This window comes from Triturus cristatus, chromosome 7, assembly GCF_964204655.1.
Source record: "Triturus cristatus chromosome 7, aTriCri1.1, whole genome shotgun sequence".
Taxonomy (NCBI): Eukaryota; Metazoa; Chordata; class Amphibia; order Caudata; family Salamandridae; genus Triturus; species Triturus cristatus.
Window position 1 is genome coordinate 1,740,623,493 of NC_140590.1, and position 15,736 is coordinate 1,740,639,228.

General features: G+C 42.6%; 1 protein-coding gene across 2 annotated transcripts in view; it reads left to right on the forward strand.

Moving 5' to 3' along the window:
* The window catches only part of LOC146812969 (C-type lectin domain family 2 member B-like), a 75,782-nt gene that overhangs the window by 45,924 nt on the left and 14,122 nt on the right, over nucleotides 1-15,736 (forward strand). For both annotated transcript variants that reach the window (XM_085619996.1, XM_085619997.1), the window contains exons 3-4: nucleotides 838-1,028; nucleotides 8,008-8,111. In XM_085619996.1, the coding sequence (XP_085476122.1) occupies nucleotides 838-1,028; nucleotides 8,008-8,111 (295 nt within the window). The remainder of the gene's footprint in view (nucleotides 1-837; nucleotides 1,029-8,007; nucleotides 8,112-15,736) is intronic.

Here is a 15,736-nt window from a genome sequence, read left to right on the forward strand (position 1 = left end):
TTGTGATGGCGGGATGTCGTTGGAGTTGGAGCTAGGGTTGGAGAGTTCCATCACGGTGTTGAAGAGCTCCTTGCTGTTGTGTGCGTTGTCAATGTGCTCTTTGAAGGAGGTCCGTTTGGTAATTCGGATGAGTTGAAGGTGTCTGCGGAGGACGCTCTTGTAGGCTTTGTTGCTGTCCAGTGTCTGTTCCTGGTGTCACTTCTTCTCGAGCCTACGGCAGGCCTATTGTTGTTCATGTATAATAAGAACCCAGGCAATTCAAAGAATGCACATAACAACTGACTTGCCACTTAGTTCTCTATTGTCATTGTGTCAGGGTGGGGATAACATTTGTTTCTAAATTCATGTTTGAAAGCTATCACTTTAAAAAAAATACTTCTCAATGCACTGATATAATCTGAAGTACTAAGGTAAAGTGGTTTTCCATATTAATGAAATACTCTTTTTGAATTCTGAAGAGAATTTATAATATTTTTACACTTTTGCTGCAAGATGTCTTGAAAAAATGAATGTGTTCCTAAAGTCAAGAGTTGTGGGATTCCTAGTCAATTCCTTTTTTTGACATCAATTAGCCTTTAACTAAAAGTTTCCCTCTTTATTTAACATCTTTCTAACGTTTAGTGCTGAGTCGAGTAGTCCAGGGCTGCCTTTGACCAGGGGGGCACATGTAAAGGTCAGGAGGGCTGCAATGGTATAAGGTTTTTGCCCTCGTGCCAGATTTCCGCCATTCAGTTGCCACGTCACCCTCTCTTTAGCAGTGATCACTGTAGGTCTAATGTGCTTCGCATAAAAAATATATTTGTATTTTGAATGACAGAAATGTTTCTATTTTAATAGTTCAATTTAAACGGACGCCCAACTGCAAAGATCGCAAACTGGCAATGACGCCCCCTTGTGGTGACGGCTGGATCTGTTACCGGAACAAGTGTCACTGTTTCTCCGAAGCCGAAGGAAACTGGACCACAGCTAATGAGTCATGTGAGTCGACTCATTCCTCGCTGGCTGTGTTTGATGATCAGCAGGAACTGGTAAGAGCTTTGAAAATGCAGTGGACATCCTGTCTCTAGTCACCCTGTCTTTTACCTGTGAGGGCAGTGGCAGCTCCTCCGTTAAGGCGGACAAGCATTGCCCACTGCTCTCAAAGCATTGAAAACATGGAAAATAAAATGATAATAAAACAACTTATAATTATTTTATTTTCCTCGCTGAGCCAAGTCGAGAGTGGGGTGGGGCCGGGCCATCTTAATTGACAGCAGGAGAAGTGATAGGCACTATTGCAAGTGTGTGTGTCAGTTTGGACGGCCATCCTAGGGTGGCCAAACTGACATGCCACTTAGATCTCTCCACGCGCGATGGGCTGCACAGCTGGGTGGAGAACAGACACGGGCTCCCAGGGCCTGACTGAGTGTCAAATCAGATCGCTCAGGCCAATCCTGGAGTTTGCCCCATGCTGCGTATTACTAGCATGAGAGCAGCATCTGGATTGGTGTAGGGAGTCTGGGAGCTTGTGCATGGAGTGCTGGGAGTTGAGAGGAGCAGAGGAACAAATGAGTACCGAAGCGGCGGCAGCCAAGTAAGTGCTATTTTCTTTGATCCCTACCCCCCCCCCCCCCTGCCCCCCCTGCTGCCCCTAGGCTGCCCCCGTGCCCCCCATCACTTTTATTTAACAGCAGCCGCCATTTGAAAACGGATGATACCAGGAATAGGAAATTGTCAAGATTCTCATTTAATACTCTCTAGTCAGATTTATCGGTTTATTAAATTAATTTAATCATCACCTTCAACCTTGTTGGTGGTAAAATCCGCATGTTCACGTAAAGAACAGCACCTTTTAAAATAGCTCTTACTAAGCAGGTGTTTCGAAACACCATAGATAATTTGTACTTGTGTTACCCCATTTTAAAAGTACCCATTGTTTGCTGTGTGACCCTGTTCGAGAGTCACTATGCATTGCTGTGTCTGGAAATGTTCTTAGAAAAACATGACATTTTCTCATTTGGTGTTGATCATAGCAGGACTCACGATCCATCATATTGTGAAATATAGGCCCATAGTCATGGTCGTGACTTACTTAATAACTTTTGTGTGGTGTTGGGGGTGATGAGTGAGATTTCCCAACAAACAGCGCAGGTATCCAACCAAAAAGGACATGTGTTGGGCAGGGACATGGATTGAGGTGGGTTTAGTTAGGGAAATTAATTTGGAAACTTAATGAATATTCTTGTTAGCGTTAATATATGGAACCACAGACAGGCAACGTTGCGTTGCATGCCCCTAAGTAATAACATGCTACAAATTTCAGTTGAATAATAGATACTAGACAATTACTACTACTACTACACAATTCAGGACACCAAGCACATGGCATAGTGACAATGCAATGCCACACTGTCATTACATTTACTAGTATGTATGCACACAAGGCATGCATTGTACCACTGCAGTACTATGTTGTGAGCTTGGCATGTGTCATTGAATTGTGCACATTTTTCAGCTAAGTTCTTTAAAGCGGTCTAGTTAAAAAATGCCCAGTGCAAGGTCTCAGGCCAAACAACTCAGTAGGGCATTTGTGGGATCCTGATATGTACTGAATTAAACCTGAAAATCTGCAGTAAGCGCAAATACCATCTTGCCTCTGATGCCTTTACCCTACCACCACCACCACCACCTGTAAAGAAGCTAGATATTGAGCTAGACTTTCAATACTATCTGATAGCCACCATAGTTGTATTTGCGGCCAGGAGAGTGGACACTTCTCCTGTTAGAACTCAATCTGTTGATGGGCAGCCCACTTTGATGGTAGACCAGTCAATCAATTCGATTTAAGATCTTTATTCAGTTTGAGATAAAACCATGAAATGCAAATAACAGTTCACAAACCACAAAGAAAGGGTCCTTGTCATATCAGTGTTACATCTCATCAAGAGTACAAAATATGACATGGTGCATTGAGAATATAATAAAACTCTTAGGCAAAAGATGTCAATATAAAATACAAAATGTAAAGTGCAGAATTTAAGCTAAGGTAGCAAATTGCAGACCGGTAAAACCGAATACAAACAGGTTGTCACATGGCTCCTAACATTCTCCTGTGCTCATCAGCCGTAACAAATCTACAGCGTAGACTAGCATTTGCAAATCCGTGGAGCCAGCCAATTCACTATAAAGTGCAAATGCGATTTAGTGAGTTTAGATCGGATATCTATCTATCTATCTATTTGCAATGTTGAGGGGACACCTGTTTAGCCACAAAGATCTATAAAGCAAAAACCTCTCTCTAGGGTCCGTTATGCTTATATAAAGAAATTTGAAAACCATCTAAACATCACTCTCAGACCATCACTGCAGCACTGTGAATCTTGAGTCCTACTAGATCATGCTGGCACCTTCGAGGAACAGAACATTAAGACTACTCTACCAAGCTGTTGCTCCACAATGGGACACTAAGCCCACAGTGGAAGTAGACAAAGGTTTGGACCATCAGGATGTCACGTAAAAATATCAGAAGAGGGGTTGATGTGAGTTAAGATGTTTCCTAAGGGCTTTCCATATAAAGGAGGCAACATTAAAACTAATAAAAGGGTCCTCTACAGGCGTAGCCAGTACAGGTAAGAGTGACGGTGCGGGGGCAGGGCAAGGGGGAAGTCAACATACAACGGGATAGAGAAAATAAACTGAATAAAACCACTTACCTTGCGCTCGCCACATCGCCGGGTCGCACACCTCAAGGAACACCAGTAACTTGTTAAGATAAACTCCAAACGTCACTACATTAACCTGAGGTCAACCAGTAAAAGCAACCGGAGATAGGATTTTTTTAAAGTATTAAGTAAGACAAAATGCAGGATGTCTTCCCAGATGATAGTTTTACAACTCCGGCTGACCTCAGCTATATACTTGGACAATTGCCTCTATTCATTTGTACCATTCACAGGCTTTGTGGAGCACTGCGGGCCCACTACCCAACGTTCCAGAACGAACCTCCGACACTACAACCTTTACATACATTGCTCACCTGCCCCACAAGCCATAAACTGGTGACTAAGCTCTATGGAGCCGCTGAAAGGCATGACGTGCAGACTAATCAAAATAGCGTTATTACTAGCCAAGTGCAGGGTGGCTATGTCCTGGGAGAACCATGGATTTATCTCCACTACCCATTGGTTAAAAGACATGGTATATTGTCAGGAATCCCTGGCTGTATACGCCGAGGAATTGCCCACCACGTCCAGGCCAAAGGACATCTGGGAACCGCTGCAACAGTACCTCCGCTACCAACCCAATGAAGCGCCACCTGACTCTGAAGTATGATTACCTTGGGTTACATCGACTTACTGTACTTACCGCATTGCAATACATATGCATTTAGTTATCAGAATGTATGTACTACTGTACCTTTTCTATGCCACGCGTTGTTATGTTTGGTTGAGTTGAATAAATTAACTTGTAATGCTTATAGATAACATGCACAATTTCAATAAAATTAAAAAAATAGTGCCAAAAAGTCTTTAGTAGCAAAAGACTGGGACAAATGGCGGGTTTTCAGGCTGGCATTCATATAGGGTGGGTCAGATAAACCAAGCAGATTAATCTCAGTCAAAGTCTTTTCCTTTCGCCGTAGGCCTAGATTCACTAAGATTTTGTGGTGCATCCCAACACAAAATCTATGTTGGCATTGATTAAGCCACGCAAAGTCAATAGTTTAGTAAATACAAAGTAACAAAAGGCAGTGCAAAGTGCTGTCTTGAATCACCTTGTATTGTGTAGGCGTTAAATGGGCAGAGTATCCACACATGTGTTCTAACCCAAACAAAGATTTACAAAGAATTTTAATCCTGGGTTTGTATCAAAATGGTGCGCCTACCCAACATGGGTGTAACCAGGATAAATATCTTGATTTCTCCTTATTACTTCCTATTTCCAAGTGTGCCACATTCTGCTGCAGACCTAGAAAGAGAAACATGCGTCTAAGGATTATTTAGGTGCAGAAAAGCATCTCTTCTTGCACAAAAACAATCCTGGCAGTAATGCAGACACATGGTGCATGGGTACATGTGTTGGAGCTAGACAGCACATAGTGCGCCATCGCTTTGAGAGAGCAGAAGTGGGCCATGACTTAGTAATTATGGTGCATTTCTGCTCTCTCCCTTTCATGCAATGCACCATAGCAAGGACATTTGCTGCATTGCATTGAGAGAAAGGTTAGTAAATCTGGCCCTTAGTCTTTTTTATGGAGTTCATAATCCTTCCTCAGGCAAGTCGAAGCTTTATCTGACGAAGTTGCATCAAAATAGGATAACTTTGCCATGAGGTCCTGCTAATGCTCCTGAGGTCTTGGAAGTCCAAAAAATGTATAAGCCCCACCTTACCAGTGTTTCAGGAGCTGGTAGTCTGGGTAATTTCTAGGGTCCCGTGACCTCAGGGACACCACTTACGGTCCAGGATTCACTTCAACAGAGGCCACCAGTAATGTCCAGTACAGTTCCAGTTGGTACCGGTCAATTGGTCACTTCAGCTAAAGGCCTCTTGTAGCTTGTTGTGTTCCTGTAGCCACACACTGGGGGTAGCCGGCTGACGCTTGAAGTCTGCTTCTTTGTCCTGGGTATACGAAGGAGCCGGTCCTGTCCTTCAAGGATTCCTTCTCAGGTTACAGCAAGCAAGCTCCATTCTTCTTTTGATCATCTTCAGGTCAAGTAATTGTTATGAGAAGTGTTTCTTGGAGTGGCACTTTGCCCTAGCCAGTGAGTGAAGGTGACTTCTGGCTCCTCCCTAACCAATAGGGTAAATGTTCCGAGGGGTGACGATAACTATTTTTTCAGCAGTTCCTGTTTGTCCTACTGCCAACAATTCTATAGTGCACCTTACGCCTAAAATCCAAAATAGAAACCCTTCCTCCATGGTGCAGAACCCTTGTGTTCACCCAGAGGTATGGCCAAAGAAATTGGCAGTCAAATCACCTGTGTCCATTCCAAACTGGTTTTGGCCTCACCTTCCTCCCACTGGTTTTGAAGCCAGCCTAGCTGGTGTGGGCCTCAGGGACAAAGACTTCCCCCTCCCAGGTCTCTATTTACATTAGAGTCGAAAAGAAAAGGCTTCACCGCTGTCCCTTTCAAGTCAGTGAAGTTCCTGGAACCTCCTAAGCTGTTCTTCCAAGTCTGATCGGGATCACATGCTCACACCCAGCCCATCATGTCTCCAGGCCTAACCCCTTTGTTCTGCTTTGAGAGCAGTTTTCACACCTCCTTAAGGTCAAGCACTAACTAGGCAGGTCCTGGCAGTCTAATACACATTCGCCTCCAGGAGTTTCAGGCAGGCAAAAGATAACATTAAAAAAGTTACTTTTCTTAAATATTTATTAAAAATCGAACTTCACCAATGAATTGGATTTACATGAAATATGAAAAGCTGTCTTTAAAGGACTATTCTAGATGTTTCCTGTTAAAGTTTATGATCTGTACTTTGATATTTTCTAGGATCCAGCTACAGCCCTGTTAGTAAATATGGAAGGGACCATTACTATGGTGGGTGGACACGGTAACGGTAAATGAGCCCAACCGCCAGAGGTGCGGTGGTCCCTCTGTGCCCATTAAGATGCGACCCCCACCCTGGCAGTCGCATCCCACATATTTAACTTTGCGGCAGGCGGTGCTGTAAGCAGCACCCGCCACAATGTTAAATATGCATGTTGTGCATTGGCATGCACAACGTGCCTGCCACCTTGTGTATGCCAATGAAGGGGGGTGCCAAAGTTACCCCCCAAGTGCAGACCCCCACCCCCCCGGGGGCCATTAACGGCCCCCAAAGCAATCTCTGCCGGCCTTTCCATGGCAGCATCACCGCCATGGAAAGGTCTTACTGAATGCCCATGATAATATGGATGGCGGTCCCTGCAAGGCACCGCCAACATATAGTCTCCCTTTTCTGCCAGGTCGGCAATCTGACCGGCGGAAAAGAGGTGGACGGACTTTCCGTCCGCTGCGGTACCCCCGCCATGCTAATTTGGTGGGGGTAAATAGAGGGCGGGCGGGGAGTTATCGTGGGCGTATCGCCACCGCCGGTCGGGCAGTGGCGATCCATCCGCGATCATAATGACCCCCAGAGTTTGGGGCTAGTCGCTGAAGGAGCATGCCAACTCTAATTTTGCACATGTGCCACTTTTTAAGCATGAGGCGCCCTAGATTGTGGGAAGCAAGGTGTACTAAGGGGTGACTTAGTAATATGTTACAGCAACGTTTCTTGCCTGTCAAGAAGGATTATTTTGACTGGTTTAAAATAAGGGTTTCAGGCTGCTGCAGTCAGGCTACACATGGCGGGCCTGAAGCCATGTTTTACAGGCCAACTCTCTGTATGACCCAATAGGTCTTGCAGTCAACAGGTGGCATTTAACTTCCAGGCCCGAGTGTGTTCTCTAGACCATATACTACATACCTATATGCTACTTAAAAATATTTTGGTCAAGGATAAGCAAATTTCACCATGTTTAAAAGTGGAGCACAGGCACTTTACACCTGTTTAGCTGGGGTATAGAGCATGGAGTTCTAAGGCTAAATCGTGCATGCCCATGCAGAAAGGGCAGATTCGCCACAGTGAAACTTCAAGGTGCATCGCCACCCTGGTAGAAAATTGAATTGTAGGGACTTATAGCAACCGCGTGAATTTTAACTCTTTGGAATCTTCCGAGATCGCCACTGATGCAAGAGAGGTAGTCCAGACCATCATGTGAATACATGGGCGATTGCAATGTTGTAAAATAATTAATAGGGCTCAGCACCCTTTTCATCTGAATAAAACAAGAGTAGGCTCAAGATGCAAAAGTGACTACTCATCAATGAGCCAGCTGTTTTTAAACATTCAAAGGTGTTGCCTATGACATTCACTTATTTAAAACCTCAGCCTGTAATGTTGAGGGTTATATTTATGTTTCAAAACTTTCTTCGTCTGTTGCTACTTTGTGCAGAAGATCTCTTAATATTTGAGCACAAACTTATTTTTCTCTTATATTTTTAGTCCTTTGTGATTGACCACAAAGGGAAAGCTGATCGATGGATTGGACTGTGGAAGGACCAAAGCAACTTGTGGCAATGGTCAAATGGCAGTTATTTCACTCACTGGTAAGTGTGATGTCTATGTTTCCTATAGTACGTCATTGCACGTAGCTCATCAAGCCCATACTAGGAGAAATTATGTCTCATTGCTGTTAAAGGTACATTTTTGAAGGGTTACGTACTGCAGGAATGGTAACAGTATTTCAAAATTCCAGGACAATGTAACTGATTTACATTGTGGAGATTGTCAAAAGTGTGTTTTAAATGAATATATGACGTTGCACCGCGGGCAAGTACCACACGGTAGGTTACAAAGCAGACGTTACATCATCCGCGTTACCACGCATGACATTGCATCGCAAGTCGTTTCTACGACTTGCACTAGATGGCGCGCTGGATTTAGGAATGGTATAAATTGCTATTCCTACTCCAGTTAGCGCAACAGCAGGGAATGTGTTGGACTTAAAATCCAACACGTTCCCTGGTGTTGCACGCCATCTAGCGCAAGTCATTGAAACGACTTACGATGTAATGCCATGCGTGGTAACCACGCGGACGATGTAACGTCCGCGTTGTTATCAACGCGCGTGGTACTGACAGCCCATTTTAAATATAGCTGTCCAAGCCCATACCTGTCATCACTTACATTGATGTCACAATCATTATATTTATGTATTCAGTGGGAGTTTACATCTCGCACATTCAAATGTCCCCAATCATTATTGATTAAGATTATAAGTGCATGCCCAGTGCTTAATTTGTAAAAGAGTAGTGCTGGAGCCGAAGGTTTTTCGGTAAAATCAGTGCTCACACTACCATATGTAGTTGTTGGTGAGTACCAAAGCCATTTAACCCTAATTCCATCTCATGCCCCTTCCATCCACCATCAAACAGTCCTGGCCAGTTGATCTCATCTCAATCGTGTAGGTTATTTTCAGTCCCTGCTGGGGTTATGTGATCATATTTCTTTAGGCATCTTCTGTGGTGTGTAGGATCCCCTTGGGGGATGCCACTATGGAGTCTGGGATGCCCTGAAGCATGACGTTACCTCCATCCAAATGCAAGAGAATGAATGCTTGAATATCAATTATGAAGTCACTTTCTAGAAGAAATGGTTTCCCTTTAATTGGAAGGGAGAGCTGGTACCGGACCATCTCTTTTTTTGTCAACGTGTTACCTGAGGGTGAAGTTGGTGTCCAGGATTAATCCAAGTGATTTGGCATTCTTGAAAGTTGGGGTTCAAAGCTGCCATCATGGTTCATGTCACTGAGTCAGGATTGTACTCTATTATTTGTTGTCTTTGGCAAATTACAAGAATTTTGACTTGGTTCAGTTGAGCTTCAGCTAGGCACTGAACATCCAGGATTGGATGATGTATATGCAATGTCTGATGTTTGGGTTTTGGATGCACCTATCAGTCTTTCTCTTTCCCCCTTCTTTCCCTCTTTTCTTTTCTACTTTTTCCCGACTGATGCATAATATGTGACGGTCAGAAAATGCGAGTGTCGGTGGGCCACGCCTATCACCTGCTCACCATTTAAAATTAAGCTAAGTGCATACCCCTGTTTCCGGAATTCTATATCTGATCATATGAATCGTGAGCCTGCCTTACACTCTCAGAGACTTTAGCTCACAATAATTTCGAGACAAGCAGGAAAACCTTTTTTGAGCTCCCCATTTTCGTACATGGCTTGATACAAAATTAATTTATGTTTGAAGGTATGTTTTAATTGTGATTTTTATATCTGAAGAAACCTCAAACACATACATTGTTATAAACTTATTTGCCTAGGCCAGACGGGAAATTTCAAAATGAACAACACAGATTAGCCACGCAAATGCCATGTAACTCACTTTAAAATCTGTTCATCTCAAACAAAAAGTAAATTCTTTAGTGCTTGAGACCTACAAGGACAAAGAAGCTGGTAGAAACAAAATCAACCTAATGAAATGTTTTAGTCAAAGGGATACTGTCCTTCCTTTTCTTTACTGCACATGCCAAGGTTTGCAGCTGTAACATGATTCTTTAGATAGGTCTTGGCAACAAACAGCTTTGACAGGCAGACCTGTTGTTTCCAATAAATACAGAGTGGGCTTTTGGTTAGCCCCTCCCTTCCTTGTGTATGAATAGATTGCTTTGCTGCCTTTCTCAGTAGTCTGCTCTTTATGCGATGGAGGTCCTGCTTATTCTTGTGTTTGGCCCATCCAGGAACTTTTCATCCTCACAGTATTCTGACTGGATGAGCTGTAACACTCCACTGCAAATATGCAGGACACTTTTTTTTTTTTTTCTGTACTCTAAGGGAATGCATGAGTTCCCTTCCCCTCTTACTGTCTTCTTGCTACCTGCCTTGCTGCTTTTTTACCCATTTTACGTTTCCCTCTGCCCCCCCCCCCCTCCTGCACTGTTGCACCTACCGTTTAGGTCTTTCTCCCCACTCAGTGGTGGATCCTCATTCGAGGCCCTCATTTGTAGTCCTACCAGCTACCTCATTTAATTTTTTTACAGTTCAGCTCATTTATTTATTAATTTATTCTTATTGTACCATCAAGAGTGCAGTGTGATAACAGGCACTGTGCTGCACCGGGCCCCTGTGCTTCTGCCTTCAGTTGCAGTCCTTTGCCCAGTGAGTTTTAAACACTTTTTTTCTGAGTTAGATATACCTCCACAGCAGATACCCTTCCATTTCAGTAGAACAAAATTGTGGACAATTATCAGATGTTTATGACTATGAAAAAGAACTTATAAAGCGCACAGCTGCCGAAAGGGCATCCTGGTGCTGAGTAGGTAACCCATTAAAATGAAATTAAGAAGAATTAAAGACAAAAGTTTTGAATTCCTTACAAAAGGCAAGATAACCATGAATCAGATAAAGGAAGATAAGGAGAGCATTCTAGTCTTTAGTGGCCAAAAGGGAATAGTAACAACCTAAGGCCGGTGCCAGCAGGACTCTAGGAATAGATTGCATCCCCTGAGATGAGAGCCAAAGAGTTAGATTAATGACTAAAACACAACGGAGTATAAAGAGCATTGAAACCATGAAAAAGACAATGAACAAGACCGGTGTCTTACATTGCTGTGGATCGGGAGCCAGTGCTAGGGAGCATGGGAAGCAGAGCGCATGCCAACAAGGTTGGAAATTAGCACGCACCCCTGCGTTCTGAATCCTGGTGAGCCTTTTTAGAGCAGGAGCCCGAGAAAAAGAAAATGGCAATATTCAATTCGAGGTAAAAAAACAGTTTGTTGTGCAAAAAGCCGAAGATGATGACAGCAGGAGAAAGACATTTTAGCAGATTAAATAGAAAGCGACAACGATTGATTAAAATATAAGCTGAGACCCCTGACCGATTTGGCAGGATTGAGTTCCGGAGTCAACAATCATTGGATCAATGAACGGTATCTTTGCAGACCGCTCATATCTCTGTTTTGTTGATGTTAATTTTCAGATAATATTTTGATCAATACCAGAGACTCGTATGATGCTGTTCTTTCTGCGTTTAATTCAATAGCAGCAGGTAATTAAACAAATAGGAATGAAAATTACCCATCCCATCAGGCTTAGGTGATGAACTACAGATGGAGGCCACGCAGGTGTTACACTAGAGCCTCTATAAACAGCTCCTTCAATCGTTGTCCTTCCTCTTTCTTGCTGCTAGCAGTCAGTCAGTTAAGTATTTTACGCTGTCATCCCATTATATTTGTTGTTTATTATGCTTCATAATATCTAGATCTTATTCTGTCTTTATGTTTAGCCTCTTGCATACATCCTCTCCATCAGTTCCCTGTTTTCCTTAATCGGCCCGTTATTTATGGACTTGCTGCTTTTATGGGGCGCGTCCCACACTTCAACTAATTGCTCCCTTGGGACCAGCCCTACTTCCTGATGAGTGGCCCTTTCAGCCGCGAGAAATGCTGAGGTTGCGGGGAGTTTCCTCACGGGATTTCCCCGTTCATGCGTGTCACTGCTGTTTTTTGTCCTGCTAGCTCATCCCAAACTCAAGTTATGTTTATACAGCCCTGCCGAGTGCAACGCATCTCGCATTAGAATAACACATCTTTAGTAGTTTTCCCACACTGCCGCAATGCCTGAGATTGTCACTCAAAAGAGTTAGACTTGGCAGAGCTTGCACAGCTGTTCAGATTAAGCGGTGTGTTGAAACGTGTCCAGAAGTGCAATAAAACCGTGTAGTTCCATTCCAGTTTGTCACTTTGCTGGGATAAAAGCTAGTCTCCGAGCACTGTTTATCAAACGCCACAAGATGGCGATAGCGTACAACGGGAGGTATAGATTTCTCGATATGTTAGAATGTCGAAATATCCCACTATCAACGAAAATCATATCCAAGTGAACTACAGAAATGTTACGACCTAAACACAAAACCACACAACCTCTTAATGTACAAAAGCACCCCTTCTTCAAACAGATGTGAAAGTCCAACCGCAAAACAAAGCTTCTAACTATATGACAAAAACTGGGTAAGTCTAAACTGCAGTAAGAGAGGGGCCTAAATGGGGTACTGTACAGCGACCAGAACTGTTTGCTGGGTCAATTCATTTATTAAGACCCACCATATATGAATGAGTAAAGGGCATAATTTCTAAAAATGATCCCTTAACATGGATGCAACATTCTTTTTTCACTCGCAATAAAGTGTCACTGTAAGTGTCACACATACGGCTTGAAATGTCACCCATAAACGCTCTGCACACATGGAAATGTCACACATAAGCAACCTGAAAACATGGCAGCTATGTTAATAGACTCGGGCCTGCAGGTGCTTGGGACTTGAGCGGAAAGCTCATTATAGCTGCATTAATCTAGCAGAGCTGTCAGGCTTTACGCTGGGAATATAAACTAGTCTTCAAGAATACCCTGCCCCCTTTTACTTACTATAGCTAGCAGAGTGTTGGTTTCCATACAGTAAATTTTAGAAAAACTGAACATATTCTTCTCTGAAGGTATAGTGATTTGTGCTATTCCTTTTACTTTGCTGCCACCTACTGGCGCACTATAACTATATGGAAAGCAAATGACTGGTGAAGAAATTGACACAAATAAGGAGGTTACAGGATCGGCTTATACTGGCAGGCGAAATAACAAAAGATGAAATTGCCCAAGCAATCTCTAATCTTCCATACAATAAAGCACCGGGAGAAGATGGTTTTCCCGGGGAATTTTACCGTTGGGTAAAACCCGAAGCAATTGACGCCCTTTATGAGGCCTATAAAGAAGCAGAGGAAACTGGTAGCCTCTCCTCTCTCACAAATAAAGCAATCATAGCGGTCCTTCCCAAACCTGAAAAAGATCCATTATACTGCAGTAACTATCGTCCAATTTCCCTTCTGAATACAGATTCAAAGATATTAGCCACCATTCTCGCCAAAAGACTCAAACAAGTTATCGCTAAACTCATACATAATTCTCAAGTGGGATTCATGCCAGGCAGAAATTCTCGTAACCATCTACGTACTTTGGCTCACATACTCTGGCTTTCCAAGGATGCTGGAGAAGACAGAGTAGCCTTATCCTTAGATGCCGAGAAGGCCTTTGACCGTATTGAATGGAGCTATATGTTCCGTACACTACATAGGCTGGGGTTAGGCAATGAGTATATCTCTAAGGTCAAATGGTTATATGAGACACCATCCGCACAAGTGAATTGTGGGGGTTTCCTTTCAAAATCTTTTTTAGTTCAAAGAGGTACCCGCCAGGGTTGCCCTTTATCGCCCCTTTTGTTCCTTCTTGCACTTGAACCGCTGGCTGCGGCAATAAGACAGTGTTCACAAATAGCAGGCATTCCTACACCAGCAGGGATCTCAAAAATACTTCTTTATGCAGATGACATATTGCTCACACTTACTGATCTGCCTACTTCACTCCCTAGACTCATGTCTACAATTTCTCGCTTCTCGATCATTTCTGGCTACAAAGTCAATTGGAATAAGAGTGAAGCTCTACCATTGTCCAGGGGTACAACGAAAGCAGCTATTTTGGGCTATAATTTTCAATGGAAAGTGGACCGCCTGAAGTATTTAGGTATTTACATCAACACAGGTTTAGAACGTATGATTCAAGATAACTTAGATCCACTTATTGCCAAAACGAAGTCAGAGTATGAAAAATGGTCCCATCTTAACTTGTCTTTTTGGGGTAGAGTACAGGCAGTGAAAATGATTATAGTGCCCCGTTTCACTTATGTTTTAGGTATGTTGCCTTTGACAGTTAAAATATCAATATTGCGAGATATTGACAAAGGTATTAAAACCTTTATTTGGGGATCCCTGAGACCTAGGCTTAAAATCTCAAAATTGATTGCTCACAGGCGATATGGGGGTCTTAGTTTACCATGTATTGAGCATTACTATACAGCCCTCCATTTATCTCAATTGGTTTATCTTTGGCCCAGACAGGATGATCCCCCACTATGGGTTTTCATTGAAAGACAAACTGTACAGGCAACTTCAGGTTTGCACATGTTTTACACTCATAAATCACCTGCTTTACAAACTTCCAACCCTATTATTCAATCTATGCTTAAGATGTGGATACATGCCCACAAACTTCTTAAGAGTGACCCAAGACTGCATGGAAAGGCCCCCATATGGCATAACACTGATATTAGAATAGGTAAACGGACTATATCCTGGGATATATGGGAGAGAGCAGGTATTCTAACGTTGGATCACTTACTCACTTTAGAAGGTGAGCTTAAAACTTTTGAAATGCTTAAGATAGAATTTCAACTCCCTCCCTCCCAAGAGGGGAAATACTTACAACTAAAACAAGCCCTATTTCGTAGACTAGGACCATTTCCTTGGACAGTTGAGGATTCCCCAGTATTATAATACTTACAAATTTGGGGGAAATTCAAAGGCGCAGTCTCTGGATTTTATAATCTCATAGTGCATAAATTACACTCATACCCATTACTTGCACAGCTCCATGTCAAATGGCAAGGGTTAATTACTGTAGCTTATTCCGATGAGGAATGGGAGGATATTATTATGAACATGGATAAGGGTATCAGAGAGGCCAGAATGAAATTTACTCTTTTCAAAATTCTTCATAACTGGTACTGGTCACCACAAAAACTCAAGTCAGCAGGTTTACTACACCGATCTACCTGTTGGAGGTGCCCAGAGGAGGACTGTGATATACTACACATTTTATTCCGATGCCCAATTTTGAAGGAATATTGGTCTTCCATAACTGCCTCTCTACACAGAGCTATACAAGTGTCCATTCCTTTAACGGAAAAATTAGTTCTATTACATGATGTTACTGATCTCCCAAATCTCACAAACCATACAAGACGATTGATAGCTATTGCACTCACTGTAGGAAAAATTTGTATATTAAGACATTGGAGAACACCACAATGCCCTACATATGACGAATGGCTTATTGAAATGTATAAAATAGCATCATATGAAAAACTCATTTATAGATTGCAGGACAATGTTGCAACTTTCATCCAAATTTGGAACCCCTTTCTAGCTAATAAATGTTCTATTTCTGGTAATATTTCAGATTTTTCTTCTAGTTAAGAACTACAATAAGTGAATTACTTCTGTTTTCATTTCCTTATTAATTCATTACCATCATTATTTATATTCATGCTGTTGATGTTATCATTAGGACTGTTGATGCTGTAGCCACTAACACTGTTATTTGAATTAGGACTTACTG